Source organism: Chaetura pelagica, unplaced genomic scaffold (genome assembly GCF_000747805.2).
Source record: "Chaetura pelagica isolate M959 unplaced genomic scaffold, ChaPel_1.0 scaffold341, whole genome shotgun sequence".
Classification (NCBI taxonomy): Eukaryota; Metazoa; Chordata; class Aves; order Apodiformes; family Apodidae; genus Chaetura; species Chaetura pelagica.
Window position 1 is genome coordinate 812,306 of NW_009952151.1, and position 25,859 is coordinate 838,164.

The 25,859-nt window shown below is 41.8% G+C and overlaps 2 protein-coding genes across 3 annotated transcripts; one reads left to right on the forward strand and one right to left on the reverse strand.

Annotated features, from left to right (window-relative positions):
• The first annotated feature begins 620 nt into the window (after positions 1-620).
• Positions 621-10,288, forward strand: LRRC34 (leucine rich repeat containing 34). The gene is made up of 10 exons (XM_010006895.1): positions 621-736; positions 1,641-1,765; positions 1,924-1,988; positions 2,768-2,851; positions 4,430-4,558; positions 6,257-6,352; positions 7,868-8,022; positions 8,113-8,268; positions 9,681-9,807; positions 10,085-10,288. The coding sequence occupies exons 1-10, from the start codon at positions 621-623 to the stop codon at positions 10,286-10,288; spliced, it is 1,257 nt and encodes a 418-aa protein (XP_010005197.1).
• A 6,559-nt stretch (positions 10,289-16,847) lies between these two features.
• MYNN (myoneurin) lies at positions 16,848-25,644 on the reverse strand. Of its 2 annotated transcripts, XM_010006718.1 has the most exons (7): positions 25,364-25,644; positions 22,700-23,502; positions 20,840-20,999; positions 19,983-20,161; positions 19,642-19,725; positions 19,131-19,217; positions 16,848-17,400 (listed from the first exon to the last, which is right to left on the reverse strand). In XM_010006718.1, exons 1-7 carry the CDS (start codon positions 25,627-25,629, stop codon positions 17,132-17,134), a joined length of 1,848 nt encoding a protein of 615 aa, XP_010005020.1. In that variant the 5' UTR covers positions 25,630-25,644; the 3' UTR covers positions 16,848-17,131. The 2 variants fall into 2 exon arrangements, with proteins under 2 accessions (XP_010005020.1, XP_010005028.1); XM_010006726.1 differs by lacking the exon at positions 19,131-19,217 and having other exon boundaries at positions 17,132-17,400.
• Between the last annotated feature and the right edge of the window lie 215 nt (positions 25,645-25,859).

Sequence of the window (25,859 nt, forward strand, 5' to 3'; positions counted from 1 at the left end):
TAACCACACAAGTTTTTGCAAAGGCTTCTCTGAGACACTGGGCAGACCACTAAGTAAACAATCCAGGGTGAGCTACAGACACTGCCCTCCCCACAGGCTGGGCTTCACCATGGGGAGACCCAGCACCCCACTGTGGTGGGACCTCCTGCCACAGCCCTGGGCTGGGCCTGGCCCCTTGTTCGCTTCCCCTTGGTGGAGAGCTTGGGGATGCCTTCCATGGAAACCGCTCTGTTACCAAACATAACTCACCTTGGAGCAGCCTGGCTGGGTCGCTGGTCACCGAGGGTTGAGGCAGGGAGAGGGTGCAGGCATTGATGGCTCAGGTAGGCCTGGGGGGGCTGCTGCTTGCCGGGGGGAAAAAGGACCTGCCTGTGTGAATGTTAATTGAGATCCTACACAATGGCCGGTCAGAAACTCATCCACATGTCCACGTTTTTTCCTTCGAGATTTCCTGTCTGTCTCTGCTACTCTCCTGTTGCATACCAAGAGTTGTAACCCTTTTCAGGCCGAGCCCATTTATATTGTTATGCAGAGCCCAGCACAGCAGTGCTTAGGTCCATGGTGATGTTGCTAGGCTGCCATAACATGCACTAACACTTTGTTTTGTTTTCCAGCAGGTCATGTCAGTTCGTCCAGACCTTCACCAGCACTATGTGAAGGCCTGCCAGGACTTAGGCCAACCTGAAAACCCTTTCATTGCTCATGTGCTTCAAGATGCTGATAAAAATGATAAAATGTAAGGAAATAACAAACTGTGTGTTTCAGATGCTTCTGAAAACCTTAAACAAGAGAGCAGGACATGGAATTGAACAATGAGAAAGTTAATGCAGTTTTAGGCTTAAACATAAATCATGTTTAGCATTTACTGCTGAAGTTCTGGTTTGACTCATCTTGACATCATCTTGGCAGAAGTTTGTAGCTATATATCCCTTCTGGGCAGCTTTACAAGCAGTGAAATTTTTAAAAAAGTGAAAAATGTACAGGATTGTGCCTTTGTGTCCTTTAAATAAGCCAAACCCAGTGTTCAGTCATCCTAACTCCCTCCCTTTTGTCTTGCTCCTGTTTAAAAAGCCTCAGTTGCATCCAGTTAGCTTCCAGCTGGTAATGCTTCCCTGAACTGTCTCTGAATCTTGCCAAGGTATTAACTACCCAAATTCTCTTTCATTATGTGGTTAGGCAGGGCTTCCTCTCAGGGATGCTCCTGGGGTCAAAGTTAATTGTCCTTTGGAGAGAAAACTGGAGAAAATACAGTGTAGTGAATTGGTTTGTGTTAGATTTTGATTCTGAGTGCAGGACACGGTAAATAAAGAAAAGGAACAAATGAAAGATTGAGGTAACCTCCAGAATAGTCTTTATTTCCATCTGCCTTCCCCTCATCTTGCTTCTTCCTGCTTTTTGTTCATCTGTGCTAAGCATGGTCTTGCAGCTGTGCAGTGACTACAGACTATCAAAAAGGACAGTGCTGAGGTGCAGCTTGAATCACGTTGTCTGTCATGGTGTTCCCACAGGTAGCAGCAGCAGCTAACAGCATGCAAACACATCAGGGAGGGTGGATGTGGATACACCTCTTCTCTGGAGAGAGAATTCGTTTTTCTGTGTCATTTTACTTCTCCCCATGTGCTCACAGTTTTATGTTACAGCAGCCAGACAGAAGAGATCACATTAAAAATAGATGGAAATAATAAACTGGTACCTGTGCAGAGAGTTACTGATGATGATCTTCAAGTTCTTGCCTCTGTCTTATGCCATACTGCATTTGTCACAGGTAAGCTTTTTTCATGTATGTTTTACATTGCTGTGCTAATATAAGAAAACATAAGCAGTTATGATTTTATCCTTAATTGATCTTTATTTCTTTTTGTTTAGAGATCAGTTAATAGTAGATATGCATCTGTCACATTCTTCATTCCTCTTCTTTTTCAGGTTTGGATCTTAGGTTTAATGTATTGACTGATGCTGGAGCAAGGCACATAGCAACAATCCTCCAGGTGCCAAAATAATGTTTATCATTCAGCAATTTATTATTTATTTGGATATAATAATATTTATCTCTGGAAAACTGGAGACAAGAACGCATTGATTTGGCAAAATGCCCTTAATTTTGACTCTCACATCCAAATCTGTCCCACTAGAAGCTCAGATTGTATTATCTGGGGAGATCTTTAATTTCTGGTAGAAAAGCATTTAACATTTGGCTAGGGTGTCATGAAGAAAGAACAGTGGGGTAAACTGGGGAGCTTTTAGGCTTGCAGCTCAATTCAACAAAGGATGTGGTGGTAGCGTCAAGCATGCCAGAGTCTTTGTTTTACATACTTTATCATCTCTGTTAGCTTTTTTTATAGGTCTAAACATAGGAAACTTTAATGCTGCCTTTTTGTCAGTGTAAGCACCAGAATACAGACAGAAAATGGTGAGCTGCTACTCAGTGCCTGTATTCCTGGAGTTCAGGGAGTGCCAGTGAGTTCATACAGTGCCTGAAGGTTTCAACCTGAGCCTGACCACCTGCCTCATTTGGTCATGCTGAACACTTTGGTTCCTTGGTGGTTTCTGTAAACCCCATGAGGACCTACACACGATGTGTTTTTCAGCCTTTCTGTCATCATCTGATGTGCTTTGGCATCCTTTAACTACTTCTCCAAATCAGGGGTGCCAGAAATGCAGTGAAGGGCAGAAGTTTTAAGGATTGGTATGATGCATCTCCATTTTCAAAAAGGCAGGCGTGCTCTGAAAAAAAGTCTGACTGGTTTCTGTTTTCTTTGTTCCTAAGGAAAACTCCACTCTGCGTCACCTTAACCTGATGTTAAATGATATTGGCACAAGTGGAGCAGAGCTGATAGCCACAGCACTTCATGTGAGTATTTGTCTGGGAAGTTTAGACAATGGCATCTGGGTTGATATTTTTGCTGTTGATGAACAGCACTTGCTGTCCTGCCAACATCAGTGCTGGCTGAAAGGGCCCTCTGTCTCCAGTCCAGTCAGAGGTTTGCTGTATCACAGGGATTGCTTGTTTTCCCAAGGCAGCCTTCAGAAATCAGATTTCACATAAGAGAAAGTTGTACTGTGCTGCCATTAACACTTCATTATCACAACTACCACAGCTGGATTTTTCTGTGTGAAATTGCTGTGCTATAGGGTATGTAATGGCATCAATTTTTCCTTTTTTAAAATGTATTAAATTAGCCTGTAACTTGATGTCAATGTTTCTCTTAATTCATGATGCCCGAGACATGTTTTCAAAACCTTGCCTTACAGCAGCAACATAAACCCAACTTTGTTATTTGCAATGTGATTTCCCAAGGAAATGAGGCTTGTGTGTAAGATTTGTTGTGTTTGTGAAATTGCTCAGGTGAACTTGCTCTTCCTCAGTCGTGGTCTTTGAACTCTGAACTGATTTCAACTCAGTTTGACAAGCGTCTGAAATGCTCAGGTTGCACAGTAGGTTGCAAGTGACCCCCAAAGCTGTTTGTGCAGCTGCCCCAGCAGGATGTGCTGAGCAGGTGGGTGGCAGGACCCAACCAGCCTGGTAGGCTCTTGGCTGTGTGTGTTCCTGCTGCCAGGCCAGGCAGGGGGGGACCTGGGGGTAAAGGGTGGGGGTGTTATTGAGGATGGAAGGGGAAGGAGAGGCTGTAGTGAGGTACTGCAGCAGGGGAAGGGCTACCAGGATGTGTGGAAGACACAAAAGCTGTATGAAACTAGGCTTCATTAGTTCTGCTGCTCTTACAACTGGTTGCTTTGTAGTCACTTAATTACTCGTCATCTCTGGTAATGAGTGATTATAGTGGTACCTGATACCAAGGAGTTAAAAACCAAGACTACTCTGCATTGCATTTAGGGTTTTAACAATGAATAGATGCTTCCTATCTATTGAAATTCTGTGGAGGGTGAGGGGAATAGATGTTGACTCTGTCAGACCTCTGATCAGAGCTTTATCTTGCCAGAGAAGTCTCCAGTCCAGCTCAGACTGACACAGAGGTTTGATTCTGCACCAGGTAGTCCTACCAAAGGCAACCAGCTTTGCTGTGCTTTGCCTGGTCATGTGAATTAAAAGACTATGAAAAATAAAACAAATTCTATACTTGTTCAAAATACACCTACTAGATTTGAATAATTTTTTTTATATGATTTGCATTTCAGCTGCCAATTTAGGTAGAAATATATGCCTGGGATATTTTAATGAGTGTGGAATTTATGAACTAGGGAGAAACAAAAGTTTTCAAACAATCAAGGTTTGCTTTCAGACTCTCATGCATTTGATTCCACAGAGGGGAGCTTGAGCTAACTGCTTAGTGTTATCACTTAGACAGAATTTTTCTGGAGGGGTGTTTTGTCTTGGTGTGGCAACCAGCAGGATTCACAGGAAAGAGGAGGGTGTTGTTTTTCAGGCCATTTAAAAGGATTTTTTTTTTTTTTTCCTAATTATTTTGTCTAGAAGAATGAAACTCTTGTGTACTTGAGAATGACTGGAAACAAAATAGGAAACAAAGGTGGGATGTTCTTTGCTTCAATGCTAGAAATTAATTCAACCTTAGAGAAGCTGGATCTTGGAGACTGTGATATGGTGAGTAACACAGTAAAATTATCAGCAACAACAAAAGTGTTTCAAGGGTATTACAAAGGTCCTGCAGTGCTTAATTAGGGGGAAAAGCCATCTGTTGTCACTGATTTTACTTTTTTTGTCATAGCTGGAGGTAACACAAGATACATGTAATGTGCACTTGGGAAGGCACGTTGCATAAAACACCTGTGATGCTGTAACTGATGACGTGTCAGAGCCACTATGTCCCTGGGAATTCAGGTGGTTGGCTTGCACATTTTCCAAGGTTTGCCTCTGACATTCATTTTTGTCATGTTCTCTAGGCTCTGTGTAATTCATGTTGGAGGAAGGACTAGTTATTCCCTGGAGGTTCTTTTCCTTCTAACAAGTGCAGTTCTGTAATGTCTGAAAGTCATCCAATCCTGTAGCTCTGTTGCTCCTGCCAGAGCTCCATCCCCAAAGACAAGCACAGGAGTGCTGAATTGGGTAGAAAGGCACCCAAATGGGGCTTAGATAACTTGCCAGCTCCCAGAGCTGGGTGCAGAGACTTCTTGCACAGTGCACAGGGCAAGTCAAGAGGGTAGAAATGGGTCTGTGCACTAAGCAGGATGCTTCCCACTCTAGCCAGTGAAGCTTGTGGAGGGCTTTTAAAAGCCTGTGGGGTACAGCAGGAGATAACAGTGGGAGCTGTGACCCTCCTGGTGCAAGGTCCCAGCACCTGGCTGATGGGGTGTCCTTGAGAGATCATGCCAGAGGGGCTGGAATGTGGATGTGGTGGTTATTCCTCTTTGGGAGAATTTGGTCCTGTATCTTGCTCTCCAGGAGAGAGCTCTAACTGAGCTAGAAGTGAAATGAAGAGGGGCCACTCTCAGCCTTCTTGTAAAGAACGTTCATCCTTTCAGGATATAATGAACTGTGTGTTGGGCAGAAGGAGGCAGGGAAGGAGCTCAGATCAAATGAAAATTGTATATTGTTTCCTGGAATTACAGAACTTGCTCCTAAACTAGAAAAGGAAATACTTCTCAGAAACTGTAAAAGGGTGTTATGAAAACAAACAAGGAAAGTCTAGCCAGTGTGGGATTTATTTGAAAGCTTAATATATTTATGCTTGGTAGGGAGTTGATAGCAAACTGATTTAAAATGAAATAGCTTTGGGTGTAGTTCAGCCTAACTGGAAAACAACATAAATATCAATTAATAAGCAAATGAGAATACAGAAATCTGAACTGGCCTGTAGTCTAGACTCTCAGTACTCTGCACCACATTAATTCACATTTAGTATGAATTTATCTGGTGGGTAAATGTTACTTAAAGCTTTTACCAAAGACCTTGGGGAACACACAAGCTGATTTCAATTTGTAAATCAGGGACACCAAAATACAGGATCAATTAAATGGACAGTATGTTTGAGATGCACTGTTCTTTTTCTTTTCTGAGTTGCCAAATTTCCTGGTCATTCATACTTTGTAGTCTAATTCCACTCTGTTATTCCATAAGGATTTGGCAGGTATTCTCAGAGAATATATTGTGTCTGTAAGCACTTGCCTACTGCACTGGTGTCTCTCCAGAGCACCTCGAGGCAGAAATAAAAGTATTTCCAATCTGAGCCCAGCTGGATGTTTTTTATCTTGTGACAATTCTAAGAAGTTGTACTAGCTTGGTAACTTGATCTATGTGCTGGACAGGTTTCTTTAAGGAGGTGTTTTTTTTTTTAATTTCCAGGGTACACGGTGTCTAATAGCAATAGCAATTGCCCTGAAACAGAACAAATCACTCAAAGCAATAAACCTGAGTCGCCCTTTGCTGTACAGCCAAGAGGTAAGTAAGCAGAGCAGTGTCACCTCAGTCAGAGAAAGAAGCACAAGTGAAGTCAGTACTGATGTATTTATAGACACTGAGCTACATGGCTCTCTGGGTTTCCTTACAAAGTGAATTAAATCATTGCAGAAATATTATTTTCCTCTTTCTGTGCCAAGTTTTGTGCAGTCATGGGCTGCTCCTGTAGAAGGTTAATTTAAAAAAAAATAAATTATTTCTTGGTATGTGTTTACTTGTTAAATACTGGGCTAGTGATGAAGGCTTGATCTTGAAAAACCAAGTATTCCTGCTGTTACAGCATGGAGTGCATTGTTCTGCAAACTGAGGGAGAAATGCAGTTTATCAGGAAAGGAAGAAAAAAAGATTGCTGTTTATCTGAGCATGGGGATAGATGGGCAAGTGCCAGAGCCCCAGCCTAGAGAAAAAAGGCAGACTTTAACAATCTGCCATATTCACTGGGCTCCGGGGTTTTGTTCTTTCACTATGTGAACTTGAAGCATGAATTTAACAAGTGAATGGACCTCATCAATGTAGAACCTATGATGCTATCCAAAACAAAGACACCAGCCCTCCCAAACAATGGAGCACTGACTGGGAATCTGCAAGGAAGTGTTTGCTGCGGGCAGCCCTGCAGGCTGCGGGGTACAGAGCAGCTTCTGGTCCTGCTGGAGGCCTGGCTGCAGAGCTGCCTGCAGGGGTGGTTCCAGCAGACTGGCAGCAGTTCTCCATGATAGGTACAGTATTTTCCTGACCACAGGATAACAACATTAAACTGTTATGAAACTTAAACTATCATGGTCTTCCTAAATCCCCAAAGGTGAAGTTAATAGCTAAAACGGGGTTTAGTTGTTTCGTTTCTACTAAGGGCTTGATCTGGCTAAACCCAGTTTTAGAAGTCAATTTAAACTACTGCTATTGAAAATATAAGCCACTAAGGGCCTGGTCTGTAGCTGTGGGAGACTTTATTTGCCATTGTTTCCATCCTGCAGCACTTTCTGAGGCCCCTGTCTTGTTGCCTTATTTTTGACTCACAGTATTTACTCACTTATTTTCTTCACTGAATGTGACAACTTCAAAATGAACTTACTTGGTGTTACAGTGGTAGGACATATTTTTTTCCCATAGCAATCCTGTTGTTTTTGTTTTTTTGTTTGTTTTTTTTAATGAAATAATGGACTAGCATCATGGTAAAATACTTTTAGTGTTAGTGAAGACTAACTCAATATTCAGATTTTTTTTAGCTGAATCTATAAGGATTCAAACATTGATGCTCCTGATATTTACAGGGATGTATATAGTAATGTAAATCTGCAAAGATCTGTCTGGTATTTTTATTATTTTTTATTTTCAGCATTATAATAATGTATTGTTTCTTGTCTATTTTTAATGAAATATACAAAATAGGACACTAAAAGTGACCACATCTTGCTGTTAGTTGTGCATCTTCCTTGTACTGAAGCCAAACCATATCTCATCCTAAAGTACAGCTTAATAAAACAGAGTGTATGTTTTTAGGAAGAGACCACAGTTCATATAGCTCTGATGTTGAAAATTAACTCTTCTCTTGTGGAACTACATCTGTGCAAGCACGACATGAAAAACTTTGGTGTAGAGCGACTGTGTGAGGCCTTGTATAGAAATTCCACCCTGAGATACCTTGATCTTAGCTGGTAAGAGTTATATCACATAGCCCTGGCTAATGTTAGACACTCATTTTCTTAATTCCAATTAAAAAAAAAAATCATGTGCATCTCTTTCAGTAATAGAATAACCTGTGATGGCGCAAAATGTTTGCGAGAACTACTAAAACAGAACCAAACCCTGGAAATCCTAGATCTTCGGGCCAACAGAATAGAAGATGATGGAGCCACCTTCCTGAGTGAAGCCTTGGCTTTGCACAACAGGGCTCTTCGAGCGTTAGTACCCGCGGGGCTTCCCCAGAGACAACTCTGAGTATAAGAATCTCAGACTTGGCAGTAGCTGAACTGACATGTCCTTTGATGTTACCAATCCAAAGAGAAAAGTCAGGAAGTTCTGAAATTTTATTTCCATTTTTCTTAGGGGAAAAAAAAAAAAAAAAAGAATGATGGCTTGGGATTCCTTTGCCTAAGTGTAGATGTTTCCCACCATTCAGATGTCCCAAAACCTGTGAGACATCCTAGGGTGCTAGCAAGTGGCCCACAGGTCCTTTCAGAGCCCTGCAGCTTGGGGAGCAGGCAGGTCAGATGGCACAGGAGGCCTGTGCTTGGGTAACTGAATTAAGTCCCCTGTAGCTTCATGTGAGCTAGAAGACTAGAACACTAGGCCAAGAGGTGCCATCCAGTCCCATGTGCTAATGCCTCGTGTTCACCTTCCCACACTGCCAGGTCTTCTCATAACTCATCCCCTTTTCCTTGTTCTTCCTCTTTTTCATCCTGTATCCACTGCTGGGTGGCCTGACTTATGCTGATTCTCCTATTTCAGGTTTTTCTGGGGTTGATGCTCACATCCGTTTTGTAGTGGTTCATCTTCCATGTGATTCACAGCTTTCTCAGCCATTCTAAAGAAGGAGGGGGAAGGCAATTAGATCTTATTAGTTCCTTTTGCATCTTTTAAAGCACAGGGCCCGTGACACACAAAGGAAAACAAACCAAGAGGGTTACATCTTCAGAGTTTTAAGATAATCAGATTCCATGCAGGGAAAATGCACTGTGTTTGTTGATTCTGATCTTCCAACACTTAAGGAAATCTTCAGGTGAAGTTAGCTTCGGGTGAACCCAAAAGAGCTGTAATCTCTCCATCAGGGTGTATTTTGTAGCTGCATTAAACCCTGCCCTGCAGGATGTAAAAGCTGATCAAAGGTGTTACCTGAAGCCATTAGTTTTAAGTAGCAGACTGAGGAGGTGGCGGCTCTTAGGTGCCTCTGAAAGCCTTCCAGGTCCACTAATATAAAAATAACTGCCACTCCACAAAGATCAAAGCTTATCCTGGATAAATGCCAAGGCCTGGTCTTCAAAGCAGACTAGAGATGAGACCTGGTCACCACACACAAGTCTGAAGAACTGAACAGTGAACAACCTGGCTGCACGATTCATGGAAGTGCCTTTAGAAATACTACAAGTCAATAGTCTAAACTGCCTTTAGTCATCTGAAAAAGATTTTACAGTAGGACAGGACTTGGTACAAATAATTACATTATTGATAACAAATATAATTTTTAATATATAGTACAGGATATACAGCAATATATAATGATAAAATATAAGAATAAAGTCAAACAGTTTTAACTAAGAGAGGGGAATTCTGTCATTTGGCACACATTTGTATAACTGTTTTCTCTGTTTCTTAGGTTGTCTGTAGTAAGCAACAATATAGGTGGGAAAGGACTTGTAGCTCTTTCACGTGCAATGAAAACAAACATGGAACTTTCCAATATTTACATCTGGGGGAACAAATTTGATGAAGCCACCTGTGTAGTAAGTGTTTGCTTCTCAGCTCTTCTAAGAGCATTGGGGTGGGTTTGTTTGTTCTGATCTGGTTTTACCATCACTGAGAACACTACAGCAATTTGTGAGCAAGATTCCTTGTTGGGTTTATTTAATAATTATAACGTGGTGCTGCTGTAATGAGACTCACTGGGCAACAGCATAACAAAATGATCCAGTACTTGCCTATTGCGTGTTGTATTCTAGAGCCTTCACTGCAGCTGGAGTGGATTATTACACATCAGACTCTTCTTCTTACTCATTTCAGGCATTTTCAGAACTAATTCAGACAGGCCGCTTGAGCCTGCATTGCACAGACGTGGAACCCTATGAAGTGGATGGGCACGTTTACCTCGCAGAGCTCTCCCATGGCCTGCAGAAACATTACTACTGGACACCAAGTTATGGGGAGGCAATGAACAAAGATGCCAATGCCAGTCTGGCAATTGTGGCAGTCTCAGAATGCTTGTGAGTGAGGTAGCAGCTCAGTGTTCTCCATTTGCTTGAAGTTTTCTTTTCTTGTTTCTAGTAAAATAGATTATACCGGCATCAAACGTGCTGCATGTTTTTTCTTCAGGGTCTTTAGTCTGGAGTTGTTTTGCTGCAGTCTTTTCTATTGCACACCATTTCCTTCACCTTGCCATGGCTAGCTGTAGCACCAGGGTTCCCAGGTGACAGATGAATTTAGCATAATAACCTTTCCACCACAGCATAGTGCACCACAAGTGACACCAGGTATTCTTAGCAGTAACAGGGAGTAGAACAGTCACTGACTAGAGGCACATGAAGAGTTCAGACTGCAGATGCATGAACTGAACTTCTAGCAGCTGAACTACTCTGATCTATGTAGAATACCTTATCAGATCAGGATTTTTATCAAATGCTTATTTTAAAAAAATATGCAGAGGCTGGTTGAGAGCAGCAGCAGAGCCTATGGATAGACTAGCATGACCACAGAGTTCTCTTTTGCATTGCAGCTGCAGAGAAAAGGCTGCCCAATTTGCCCTTCCTGGGCTGTGGCCTCTGTAGTCAGGTTTCCATGGAGTGGGTAGAGCCCACAGGTAATGTTTCTGCATCTCTGCAGGCTGGAGTATAGCCAAGCAGATCAAACTGAGTAAAACCCCCAGGACTGCTGCTGGGCAGCAGCTCTGCCTGACAGCAGATCAGAGCTGCTGCAGGACAAGTTTCCTGGTAAAGGTAAGCGAGGTTTGGGTAAACCTGCATGTTGCTACTGCCCTCTATATACCCTCACCTTTTACTTAGTAATGGCTTTGATCTTTATCCAAGAGGGACTTTTTGTTTTAAATAAATGAATTTCAGTGTTAAGCTACTATAATGCTGGAACTTTAAAGCTAGTGAACCTAGTTTCCTGGTATATAAATGGTATTTTTATTAACTTGCAGTGTGTACTAGTTTCTTGTATTACAAATGAAAACCACCAAACTTGGTTTCATTATCCCATCCTGCCTCTTGAAAACATTTTCAAAAGATTTATATCATATCCATGTGGTAACTCTTACATGTGAACAAGACAGCATTATTTGTATTATAGTCGTTAAAAATTGTTGAATGCATTGGATACACATTTAGAAGTTTGGGAATCACTCAGCTTGTTTCCTTTGCACACCCACTCTGCTCATACCTAGATCTCTGCTCCTAAATAGAAAGTCACCAAATAGGACAACAGAGGTTTGCTGAAAGGCTTTCTCTAGTGCAATCTCGCATGTGTATAAATGTGCCTGTTAAAATTAGTATGGAACAAGTAACAGAATAATCCTTGAATGTAGGTATGCAGGCTAAAATCACAGGAGATTGAAGTACGAGGAGGGGGGAAGATTAAATAATTTCAGCTATAATAACTAAGCATGCTGATGTTCTCTTTCTGTATTATCACAGTGGTAGTGTAGAAATGGGGACATGTGGATTCCCCTCACCAGGCTGAAATGACCGAAGTTGTACATCCTGTTCTAAGTGTTGGGTTGGTTTTTTTTTCTTTCCTCCTTTCCCCCAAACACAAGTTAGTCAGGCTCTGATGATTCAAAGATGCACTCAGCATCAAAACAGGACTTAAGAGTTACGCCCACAGAGCAGGTATGTTTGTTCTACTACACACAAGTTGACAGGGAGTCTCTCTCTGCACCTTCCACTTTCTTGCCTGCTAGAAACAGTGTTTAAGACCTAATGAAATTTTCTTCACCCTCCAGACCAGAATCTCCTGTGTTCTCTTCACATAACAGCTTAACAGATCTGATACCCAAAAGGTAAGGGCAGAGCAGGACACCAGAAATGAAACACCTTAGTGTGCTGCACAGGGACACCTTAACCTGTAGTCATCTTGTTAAGCACAAAGTCCATAGGTCATGCTGTAAGGGCCCTACTGTAGAGAGGAGCTTATATTTTAACCACTGCTGAACAGGAAGAAGAGAGCAATGAGAACAAAAGTTGAGGATCCACTGGACATTGTTTGAGAAGAAGCTGCATGCTCTGAAAATGTGTAAGATTGCAAAAAAAATAGGCCTGTGTTATCAGTGTTTGTATTTTTCTAAGTGTTGCTGCTCTGGAGCCTTGCAGGTTATACTGATGGTCTGAAGAGAGTTCTCTCAGTACTGAGACATTGATTACGTAGAATTTCTTGCCAGAAGGATCACTGCAAGATTCAGATCAAGGTATATTTTTTCCATATATCTTTCTTTCCCTTGTCCTGTACATGAAGTTCAGGTTAATTTCATTGTCAAGACAATTGACACTCAATTTGGGCATTCTTTAATCTATTGTGGTAAAAGGGAACCAAATCTACTAAACCAGTCCCAACTCAACCCACAGGAGTGTTTTATTTTCAGATGTGGTAAGATGACAACAATATAATACACAAAATATAACACGAAAAATTATAAAAAATTATATCTACTTTCAAAATTGCTAGTACTTTAATACTTGTGTTCTATCTGAACCTTTGTTTAACAGCCTGTAAGAGAACTCTGCATTATTGACAATGTCCATAAAAATAGCTCATCTGCTATAGTTTACTTTCACATTCCTTTGTAAGAAAGGGCTGCAAAGTAACTCCTACTGAATTCCTGCCAACTGAAATAATTATTTGTGCAAAATCCTGTATTGCTTAAAGAGGCCTATATGAAAGACACTTACTTCTCTGAAAACTGAACCTTGAAATGCTTAAAGGTGTATCGTGTGTTCTTGGAATAAGAGAACTTATACAGGATAGAAATTTTTATGTTTTTCTGAGTTGGTTATTCCAGTAGCTAAAGCAAGAATAATCCTGCCCTGTAAAGCATTGTTTCAGCTTCCAGAACTCACAGTACTTTGCTGAAAAGCAGCATTTTTGCCCCAATTTAAAGGGCAGGAAAATGACTAACCAGCAGACCAGTGGTACTGAGTGCTTAAGCCACAACACCACCTTATATAAATCAAACATTTTAGTAAGAATAAGATATAGATTCTGATAAAGTAGTTCACTGAGCATCTACTTCTGCATAAAAAGTACCTCCTCAAAGCACTTTAAAGAAACCAACAAAGCCCCAAACCAAACAACCCCACAAACATCTCAAAACAAGTTGAAAAAAAAAATTAACCAAAGAATCATTACACTACACTGTATTTAGAATATAGTTTTTGTTTTAATTTAGTTTGAACAGACTGGAAATATCTTCTATGAGAAAAATCAAGTGTGTTTACTGCCAAGAGGAAAATGTAACCATCCTTTCTGTGTTAGGGTTCTGTGTGTCCTCCTGAGAGGGTGCTTTGGTGGTGGTTATGTTAGACTGCTTCCCTCCTTCTTTGGTTGCTACCCCTTGCAGTTACAGACAGGAGACACAAGGTGAGGGAAAATTACAAAACAAGTTTATTAAAGTCTAACATAAAACACTTCAGGCTAAGTATGTACAACTCCCTCTCTTCCCAGGGGATTATAAAATTGAGAGTTGAGCTATATACAAATCACAGAGGAAGAACTGTATTTACATGAAAAATATTTTTAAAATAATTTAACCAAAAAATCAGTTATTAGTCCTTATCTGAACTTGATTCTGCCAGGCTTACCAAAAGCCTCTCCAAGATCACAGCCCTGAAATCCTTAACATGGGACTCGTCCATACTTGAGAGCTTTTTGGAAACACATGATTTCAGAAAAGTTGTCATGTTTTGTGCCCACCTTTAGGCACACGCTTGGAAGTGTCATACGAGGAGCTATTCTCACATAAATATTCCCAAACATCCAATTCAGAAATTTCTCAATACAGAATAACAAAAAACTTGCACCAACTTCAGTATTAACTCATTGAAATGGTGTGATAAATCATGTCATTTTCTCTAAATTACTGTTAATGGAATTATTAAAATTTCCTCTTTCCTTTCACAGGTAGGTCTCAAGAAGGAGATGTTTGCCTAAAAAGATTCCATGTTTTCCCAAAATAATCCCTTACAGAAACTACCAATACTGTTACAAAGCTTGTAGCTCCAAAACAAACTCGGGATCCTTAAGCCTAGGAATTAAGATGTGCAGCTGATTTCCACTCATCTATGGACAAAAGGTACAGTGCAGACCTGCTTCTTTAGGTCCTACAGCACCCAGCCTGAACACACCTACAAATATTTTTATATATATATATTTAAAATCTATATTCTAGTAAATGAATACATTTCATAGAGATCATATACCTCAGCAGCTGAGATATCTTCATGAAAGATAAGGATAAAAATCAAGCCTCTTAGATGGGGACTCAAGAGTGCAGGTCACTAAATTATTGCTCCAAGACAAGACTACAAGCTTGTGTATTCTATTAAGAAAGGTTAAAACTGTTGTCCTGTAAAAAATAATTATCTTCTTGTCTATAAAGAAAACTAAATGACTAATAAAGCAATTGTTACTGTTACAAGTATCTAAACAAATCCTTTATAAATCTAAGCACTGTATTATTTTTTAAAGTATGAAATCTAAGAATACAGTAATAAGCTATAATTTTAGAAATACAAAAACAATCCAAACAAACATTGTTATGGAATGCATTTTCTATGTAGGAATGTGATTTAAAAATAAGTTTTTTCCAGATCTAGTTCTCTCTTGTGGTCATTTATCCTGGGTGTGTTAAATCTTCAGATACATTTCCTCAGGTAATAGCAGCATAGAACTTGTTTATCTTCCCAAGCTGTTTAAATATGACATCTATCCATTGTGTGGTATGGTTCTATTTTAGCATTCATGACTAAGCCTCTGTCTATCCCAAGACTTCTGCTCTATTTTCAGAGAGAGAAAGTAAAGAGAAGCCTTAGGATAAGCTACACAGAGTTTGCTTTTTTCATAGTCAAGATCCTGGTCTTTGTAGTTCTTCTGTCTTAAGTGGCAAGGCTAAGGAATCCTTCAGGTGCTATATCAACAGCAGAAGCTAAAAAAAGAAAATGAGGAAGAAAGGAGGAAATACCAAACCAACAGAACTTAATCCATTGTCCTTTGCCAGCACTGTGAAGGACATCAGCTGTTCACAAATGCTATAGCACAGATAAGCAAAGCAAACAAAGGTCAGGCAGCTGTGGCAGTAATTAGCTTCAGTGGACAGTGTTAGAGATGCCCACATTAACAATGATCCTGATAAACATGGCTGTGCTGTCTGTGGCAGACTTAATCAGCAAATTGGCCATATATTAAAGCATAAAATATAATAAAGAAGCAGAGTTTTAAACATGTACAAACTAAGATGATCAACAACACAAAGAGGCAAAAGGTCTCTTACTTCACAAGGACAAACATGTAGGAAGATAGGGGGGGAGTCATATAGTCATGCTTTGGAGTCCTCCAAGAAGTGTGTTTAATTAAGGTGCAGATTAATTATTACTCTATGTAGAACAGAATCAGTTAAGAGGTATCTCCTATGTTCTATTTATCAGTGTCTGGACACAAGGCATCAGTGGAAATAAAATGCTAGCACCAAGTAAATAACCAACAAATAATATCTTTAAATGCATTGTTGGAACAGTATTATGACTGTTTCCTTACTATTTGATGATTACTTAAATAATGCTTACATTATGTTAATGGCACAAACTGGCAAAACAGAGTATAAAAGTACTTCTATAGTCAACTAGTCTGTAACTAATGACCCTATCAAGACACTAAAAATGTTGCTTTTTTAAAATGTACATTGCTAGTAATAAAACATACCTTTATATGAGTCTTGCTAGGTACCAGTTTTGTGCAGGTACTGTGGGCAAGTGACACGAGAGGTAAAGCAATTCATAAATACTTCAGGTAAAACAAACCAGTCATACTCTAACAAAACCTTGCCTGGAAGAATATCCATCTGCTTTGTTGTGTCCTTCCTTAATGCCCCCTCATGTAGTGTTCACTTATAATTTTCACAGTGAAGGGAAGGGTTAATTTCCTCTCTTGTACCTACTGTCTAGCACAGGCAGCAGCACTACTGTAAAAAAAGCATTATGAAGCTAATTCATGCCTCACAATGGAGTCAGTGCACCTTTTTCTCTCACCTACAACATGCATGCTCCAGCTCTCCTTTTGAGCAAATGTTGCTGTTTGTGCCAAACCCAGGGCCTTTTAGGGATGTCAAAAATAAATCTGGGATGAGATATAACAATGCTGGATTCACTTTAAAAAAAAAAGAAGTGACTTGTTGGAAGAACACCCAGTAGCATCTAAGCCATTAGAACTGTCTGACTTACCATGCTGCAGAAAAAAAATTGACCTTCCTTTACTTGCCTTATCAGGAAAATAGACACTGACCTCTTGGTCAGACCTCAACTGAAGCTGGCTACTTCTGGCAGGCAGCAGTAATTCTTTGCAAGCTCCTCACCAGAGCACTCTCTACCTTCTTCCATCATCTACCATTATAGCACCTTGGAATGCAGGAGTGCAAACCTGTCAGGTACATCCAAATTATGATTTTCCTCTTAGACCTCTAGGTTAATATTCTTAAACTATCAAATATGGCTTAAAATGTCTGCTCTCAAATGACATTGTGACTCATCAGATCAGCAGGCACACAGGAGGAAATCTCTAAAATACATTAACATATTTAACAAAAAATTCTTAAGGCAAGTGTTGCTGGAAAGAAATAGTCTCCTGAAAATAAGTGTTAATTGCAAGTAGAAATTTGATTGTAGATTAGCACAATGCAAACCAAAAGACAGCACTGCACAATGGAAATGCCTGACAGGTGTCTTTATACAGAGGAAAAAAAAAGTACAAGTCCAGTTCAAGACGTTTGACTGCTTGCTTGATCATGTTCACCTTATCAAAGTGTGCAAGTTCACTATCAAATTACCTTGGTGGCTCTGTACTGCCCTGTCAGTATAACTGTTGCAAGAAAATAAACTGAGGTTCTGAATATCCAGTCACGGCAGATCTTAGTAATGTTTCTGATGAAGGAGACTGACCACCTGTCACAGGAAGCAGCATCTGATGGTCTTCAGTCCCAATGGGAAGAGGAAGTGCTAATGACATCTCGGAGGGTTTCACATCTATGGACTCTGATAAAGGACTTTTCTGATTCTGAATGGATTCTTGTTCATTGAAAGAATTATCAAGCGCATTAGAATCGGGGGGAGTTTCAGATCCTGGGGAGGGGAAAAAGAAAGAAATGTTCAAAAATTCCTGTGCAAATTCTGCAAGTTCCCTTTCAACTGACTGTTGAAACAAGCACTTGGTGTGTCAAAGACTACCCGGGCAGCTGGGCTAGCAGTGGCTTTGATGTGCTGTGAAGACAGCAAGGGCTGACAGTTTGATGGAAGCACCAAGAATCACACCCTCTGCTGCCCAGATGACCTTTCAAGGTCCCTTACACCTCCATACATTCTATGATGCATTCCAACCTAAGCTCAGCTTGGCACGGTAGGGAAGATAACAAATCATTAACATCACAGTGAACAAAGAAGCACTGTAGAAAATGTAATTATGAAGGTATCCTTGATATTTTTCACCCCTGAAGACCTAAGAACCGCAGTCATGTCCAAGCATCCTCTTTTAACTGAGATGGCAATGTACCATACACCATGTGCCCATAAACTCCTTTGGAGGAAAACATTTAACTCCAGCCAGACCCATGACAGTTTTTACCCAGTCACTTGAAAAATTATTTTCTATTCTTAATTGCAGTCACTCTTAATGGATTCCCCACTGCCCCCCTGTTCGAATGTGGTCCACCACTGTTCTTGGACATCTCTCTGATTAAGCCACATCAGGTATTTGACCCTTCCTCCAACCAAGTGTGCTCCAAAGCCTGTTCCTTCAGTGGTGAAGCACTCCTGTCTGCCTTCTATCTCTGGTGAGAGCTGAGCTGCCTTGGCAGCTCTCCCAGCTGATGCACTCAGGCTCTGCTGGGCTCTCTCCACACTGGCTGCTGCTCTCATCTTGCCCTTGCTTCCACTGGGGTCTTCCTACATGGGGCATCTCAAGCTTCTGACATTGAAAACTGCCCCTGCCTGTGGCTCTTGTTTTCTCATCCTCTCCCTCCCAATCCAGACATACACAGACATCTATTAGACCTTTTTCCATATGACAGAGGCAAGAGAATTTCAGTTAATAGACTTAAGGACAGACAGATAACAAGGTGTAGGGAGGCAGTGTTGAAAGAGGCTGGCTATCTGAACATCTAAGTTGTACTGTAGGCAAATAATACATCTTCCTAATCAAAATCTGCTATCTAGAAGAGGAATTTAATGGATTTAGGAAGTCTTTTTAGAGCAGTACTCATAGCTGGGAAGATCTTGCCAGCTGTCTGATAATGTGTTTGCTAATCCAGCTCAGACTTGGATTAACATTGACTGCATATATAAAAAACATCTTTCAGATACATTCCAAATATTTGTGCCTTCAAGATACAAAGTAATTCTTCTAACCAGTGTGCTCTCATTCACCTCCTTACTACCCTTGAGAAGACACACTCCTCGAACCATATTCAGAAGAGGTAAAAAAATGTTCTACAATTCCAATGATGTCTTCACCTGGGAAGCTCTTGCAAGTCACTAGGACAAGGAAGTAAATATTGATGTACAAGAACTCTTGCCAGCAGCAACCCACTTCCAGTTGCTCAACATGTCTTTGCTATAGCAATGCAAATGCTTGAAAATTGGTCTCAAATCTACTTTAAAGAACATGCTTTATGCTTTAAAAGGCTTAGGTACCTCTTAAGTGGGTGCTTGTGGCTCTAAAGAGGAATAATATCCAAAAATCTTTTTATTTTTCTAATTTTAGGTCTGGGTGAGCAAAAAAAAAAAAAAAGTTACTCAGCACAGAGGACAAATCAGTTGATGCAGTTTCTTAACCTTTGTTTACACAAGGAACTCACCTGTGTGAACTTTTGTTTTGTGTTTCTTAAGATTTTTTATATCTGTGTAAGAATTTCCACACATTTCACAGATAAATGGTCTTTCACCTGTAAAAAAAATATGATTTGGCAGGTGGAACAATCTTGAAATTGAAAGAAGAGACAGACATGTAGGATAATAGACTTCAATGTTGTATTTTAAAATACAACTTTGTAACTGTTATTTTGTCTGTCTGTATTCAGAATAAATTTCTTTCCAGAAAAATAGATTAAAACAAAGCAAAAAACCCCAAACATTAGAAGTAAAGCTGATCAGAGATCAACACCTATGGTGTTACACAGATAACAGTCTGAAAAAAGATAATGAAAAAAAAAAATCACAAATACTTTCCTTAAATGAAGTGAACACAGAGATACATAAATTAAGAAACAGTTACTTTCATGTACAGCACAATATGGTGTATTTTAAAGGCAAAAGGGTAAAGGTAGGATAATATTTATAGTGCAGGAAGCAGCCTGTCTGGAAACTGACCTGTATGGGACCGAAAATGTTTATTGAGCTCTCCAGAGGAAATAAAACTCTTTTCACAAATGCCACAGATATATGGCTTCTCCCCTAATGGAAACACAAGGAGTTTGTTATTCCAAGATATTAACCAGAACACACTTAAAGAACAAATAAAAATGAAAGGGAGGTAATGTCCAATGGGAGAAAGAGCTCCCAAAACCAGAGTCAAGCAGAAAGGAGCTGGATGACACTTCCAGAGGTGACTCCCAAGCTGCAGATTTCCTGCTCATCACCCCTCTCCAACCCCTCTGCAGGGAGCCTATGCTCCCTGGCCCGGCCTGCCCCGGCCCCGTGTCTTCCTGTACCTGTGTGTTTCCGGGAATGGGTGATGAGGGAGCTGGAGACAGCGAAGGCCTTCCCACAGCTGTCACACACGTAGGGCTTCTCCCCCGTGTGGCGCCGCACGTGGTAGGTGAGCGTGCTGGCCTGCGCGAACCGCTGCCCGCACCGGTCACACACGTAGGGCTTCTCCCCGCTGTGTTTCCTGCCAAGCAACACACACACCCCTCAGCTCCTGCCGGGAAGCAACACCCACCACTAGCTAACGCTCCTCAGTTAGTGCTTCACCCCCAGAGTTCCTCGTGCTCATCTTGTTCTGTGGGTTCCTACCAGCGGTGAGTTAGGTTCTGGGTGAGCGTTGTCAGGGAGCGAAACTAATTGCCTGTGGAGTCTGGGAATTGGCAAATCCAGGATTTCGATGGCAGCTGAACTGAACTTCAGGCCTGCACATGTAAGGTGCACCACCAGAACTCAGTGCGGTTTGCATTAGAGTGTATTGAAAGATGAAATTATTTTTCCTAGTAAGGGAACATGATTCCTGCTCCTGCCAAAAAAGCAAAGAGCCCCACGGGGTTAGCAGTGGGCAGTGAGAACTGCTCTGTGTCACTTCCCACCAAGGAACTCTCTCCACCTGGGGGCAAGAGGCAGCTTAAAACAACACCCACACCACTGCCATAAGGATACCAGTGCCTATGCTGCAACATCCATCAATTGCAAATCACTCTCCTAATGAGCAAGTACGTAGATGTAATTATTCCCTGTGTGAGAGAAGACCCAAGAGAAAAGCAGAAATGACCAAATGATGTGAATGTGTAATTCTTGCTCACAGTGGGGTAAATGACCCTGTTTAAATAAGCATTTGGAAGATCTTGCTTTTGCCCACCTGGCATGAATCTTCAGGTTGCTGGACGTTGCAAACTGCAGATTGCAGACATCACATTTGTAGGGTTTCTCTTCCCCGTGATGCATCCGACTGTGGAACACCAACTGGCACTTCTGAGCAAAACCTTTGTCACACAGCTCACACTTGTATGGCTTCTCCCCTGGAGACAAACAAAGCCCGTGTGCATTTACAGAAGAAAGCTTTCCAACCCATTACCCGACCAAAGCTCAAGCGTCTGGCCAAGTACAAATAACATCTCATCAGCCCAATGAAGCGGGACAGACCAGGAATACAGCAGGTAACAGACCATTTTTTGGGAAAAAAAAAAAAAAGGAGTAATATTTTTAACATTACCACTTTCCCCACATGCCTTTAAGAATCCTACTACTACACTTTCAGACTTTTTGTTGGCTATGTCTATTCATGATTCTAAATATTCAAGATGAACAATAAGTAACTCATCCACTTTTTCTTGCCTGTGAAACAGCAACAAGTCTTCATCGTACAGTCCAGTGCTCACTGATTTCTCATGAGTGTCTGCTGAGGAATGCTACAGGTACTTCTCTGGCTGCCCGTGTTCTCCTAGTGGTCAATAGTCCCATGAAACAACCATGCAACTCAGCAATCTTAGATGACAAGTGTAAAAGAGCCCCTGTCTGCTTTTCTGTGCCAGTGTGCATTCAAACCAGGAACTCAACAACTCTCAAGTATTTTGTACACATAAGACCTTCAAAAAGAAAAATATTAGACACCTAATCTGCCATCTAGCAACTGACACTGTGAAATTCCCTACCTACCCATGTAAAAATTACCTGTACAACACCCTCAAAAGTCCAAAGTGCAGCAAACTATCCCTGGATACTGCTCATGAGCTCCATCTCACACATCAATCTTTGGTCAATCAGTGGCTGACAATGTTTGAAATCCTCTCCCTTGGTTACTGGAAAAGCAAGACCTTCTCCTGCTGCTGTACCTCAATAGATCCTCCTTCATCTCTTTACATCTCTACAGTTCCCTGGAAAGAGCTCCACTGCTGGCTTCTGCTCAGTTTTCCAAAGGGGAAAAAGAGCAAAAGTAAACTATTTATTTATTTATTTATTTAATCTGGTGCACTGCTACTTCAGAATTCTGAATGTCAGCCAGGAGAGGAAGAAAACTACATCAGCCAGGTTCCTCTGCTGCTCCCTGAGCTCAGCACAGCAGCAGAGGCTGTGCCGGATCAGCCTGAAGTCTTCCATCAAGTCTTCCACCTCTAGGGAAGAGCAGATGAAAACACACACACAGTACTTCTCCCCTACACCTTCCCAGGCTCCAGCAATTCGCTCTTCATCTTTTAAAGTCAGACTTGCTGTCTTAACTTTTAAGTGTTCATAATTGATTGCTCTTGGATGCTTTGTAGCTCTTGATACAACACAATTCAATCCCCTGCCCTACCTTGTCACAAGGTTGCATTTTCTATTTGTTATCAAACATGTATTAGGATTTGAGGTTTAAAAGCAAAGCAAGAGAAATTATGGTATCAAGTACAGTGAGTTTGTCATGCTCTCCTGGTATTAATTTTTTGGTACTCCATCATTCTGCAGGGTTAAAGTGCAGCCAGCTCTCCTGAGTCTTTCCAGAAATCAATGTTCAGACTAATAAAGTCTTCTCTAGCTATTAAAGGTAGAAATGATGATTTTGTACTGAAAAATGCAAAAGCATCTCATGCTACCAGGACATGGGTACTCTCTCCATATGTGTTCCAGCAGCTGACAAGATTTCTGGAGGAGGAAGTCAGAATGCAAAGACCTTTCCAGCCCTGCATGTACAGGCTGTGACTACAGCTCTCCCCAGTCCACAAAGCCAGGGCCAGCAGCTTACCTGTGTGAGTTCTTACATGTGTTTTCAACTGATTGCACTGGGTGAAAGCCTTCCCACAGAGCTGGCACACGTACGGTTTCACTCCTTTGTGTATCCTCATGTGTCGACGGAGGCTGCTGGCTTCTGAGAAGACTTTTCCACAGGTGTTGCACACTGGCTTGGCTTTGGAGTACTTCTGGTCGAGCTCTTCTCCCAAGCTCTCCAGCTGGTAAGTGTTCTTTTCACTAGCTATGTTAGACATGCAGTGTTCCTTCAGTGCACAGCCCTGCTGAGCCTTCCCCCGTTTCTGTTTTGCTGCAATAGTCTGAACCAGGATGTCCTGCGCTGCCAGGGTTTCGCTTTCCACCACAGATGCCAGTTGTAGTTCAGAGTTATCACTGCCTTGGGCAGCCTGTTCTGTGATCTGGGTGGCCAGCTTATTTGCATCTAAAAACATTTCAATGGATGTGTTCTCAGTCACATCGCTCTGATACTGGACGGATTTATTCTGTATGCTTTTGGGGGAGCTGAAATTCTTCTTTCGCTTTTTGGCCTGAGGAGATTTCTTCTCTAAAGCTGTTTTCTTTGCCTGTGGTTGAACCAACTCTGCAGAAACAGCATCTGCTTTCTCTTGGTTATTGTAATCTCGGAGGGTCAGAAGGCAAGTCTGCTGATTCATTTCAACGTTGCCAGTGATACTGGATGTCTCTGTAGAAGAGGGGTTAGCAATAAAAGCAAAGTCTTCCATCTTGATTTTGCATTTAGTGACCACTTCTTCTACTTTGAGATAGTCAGCAGCCTGGTGGATTTCTTTAACGTTCCAGCTGCAAGAAAACAAGACTTAAGTGACAACATTCTGGGCAAAACAAACATTCTTTCTGTACCAACTGTATCAAATACAGGCAGCAGAGCTACAGAAAAGTTACACTGTCAGAAAATGTAACTGAGAACACACAGAGAGGGATCTAGTATCTTCGAGCTGTCGTGAGACACCAGTTACAGTTACTCTGGAACTGATGGCCCATGTCTAGCGGGGTCTGCAGATCTACAGAACTGAGAATGTTACTTTCATTGACATGCATTTTGTAGAATTTTGTAGAATTTTAAAGTCCACTTGTCAGGTGGTGAGGCTAGACATGGGGTCATGGGTCCAAAAAAAGCTCAGAAATCACAGCATGAAGGGATAAACCACTGATGAATAAACCACATAAATGAGCATTCTATAATCCTGCTGCCAGAAGTCTTAAGTAATTTGCAAGCGGCGCCTTCACCTCCGCACTTCAGTGAGGCAGGTGTTAATCTTGTTTTATAAAACGATTTGCAACCAGTCTTAATTCTGTATCAGCTGGACCCAAACAACATCAACACCAAGGAAGTCCTCATTTAAACTGCCATGCTCCTGCAATACATGCCTCGATGGCTTAGAAAAAATTGGTCTGGAAAAGGTGGCAACACCTACCATCAGTGCCTTGATGGATTTACAGCACTTCAGAGGGAGATGAATGGCAAACAACATAATTCTAAGAATCTATTACACAGTACATGTAATTAAATAGTAAATAACAAGCCACAATTAGACTCTGTACATGAATAAAGCTGTTTTCATATCCTGTGTAATACTAGCACCCAGTTCAAGTGCACTCTCCTGGTGTCCCTCATGCACCTGCCACCACAGAAGGCAACAGTTTGCAGAGCTGCAGTGGTCACTGAGAGGGACATGGCACCAGTGACAGGCACGTGGGCAGACCAGCAGGTGTCAAGTATTTCTCCCTGGGTGAGAACAGCACTTTCACCTTCCTCTCCCTTCAGAAATCTCTACTGCTCAGAATGAATCCAGAAACACTTCTGGTTTCTGGTCCCAGACAGACAGCAAGGACCCTGCAGCTTCTGCTCAACCACTGGCTCCCCCAGTAGCTGGGACACTGCTTGACTGCTGTTCGTGCTCACAGCCAATTAAGAAAACCACCCCCCTGCATCTGCATGCTTAAATTATTGAGCGTGAGTTTTCAGACATCAAAAGCAACAAAGCTTTTCTACAATGCGTTTCACACCAGACATTGAGAAAGGAGTTAAAATCCTGGCTTGTACACAGTCACACCTCCTTCATGAGGGATAATCTCTCTCTCCCTGAGAGGAGAGCACTGCACAGAATCCTCACTGTGCATGAAACAGCACAACAGGCACAAAACCAAGGCAGTAAAGGGTGGAAACACTTTCTCTGTGAATTCTTTTGGACACTGTAATTAAGAGTTTAAGTAACAGACCACGCAGATCCTAACAAACCTGTTGGGTTTTTTTCCCAATCATGCCTATCCTCATGTACTCCTCAGACTTTAGTCTCCACTGTTTATAAAGTTTCTGTGTGTTCTCTGCAAAAATGGACTCCTATAATCCAACTGCAGAACGTGCACACTTCTCCTCCCCTCTTCTGGTAATCACATCAGATGGTTAATCCCTTCCAATCCCGAGGGGAAGACTCGAGAGTGAAACTATCAACAACACAGCTCTGTTTTGACACCCACATACCACGTAGTATTTTAAAACATACAAACAGATGATGTTCACCTCATACCCAGCACTGTTTGTTCCTCCAGAGCTTACTACAACCAACAACACACCCAGTACTGCCTTTAACACCACGTTTATCTCCCTTTTTTCCTTCCCCCCCTCTAGCGGAGCCGTTACCTGTCCAGGTTTAAGTTTCCCGTATAAATAAACTCCAGGAGTTTTTGGAATCCATCAGCTTTCACTTGAGTCTGATCCAAGACGACGTTGTTGTCAGAGGCATCTCTGTAGAACGCCCCGAAGTACTCGCTGAAGGAGGCCAGCACGTTCCTGTGCGCCTTGAACTGGCACTCCCCGATCACCACGGTGCAGTCGCACAGGAACCCGGCTTCCCGCTGCTTGTTCAGTCTCTCCAGGAGGTGCTCGCAGTGGTGGGAATACTGCATCCTGGTACCGAGCTGCGGCCTCTTCCTTCTGACGGAAAAGCGAAACAACGTGGATTTACACGCAAGGTTTAACTTTTGTTTCTCCTCCCGCGCGCACTGGAGCAACTTCACGGCTCGGGAGCCCCGGCGCGGGGCGGTTCGTGCGGCAGCGCCTCTGTACGGGCACAGGGGGCCGGTGGGGCCCGGCGGAGCTCGGGGAGCAGCCGGTTTCTGCGGCAGCACGAGGGGCA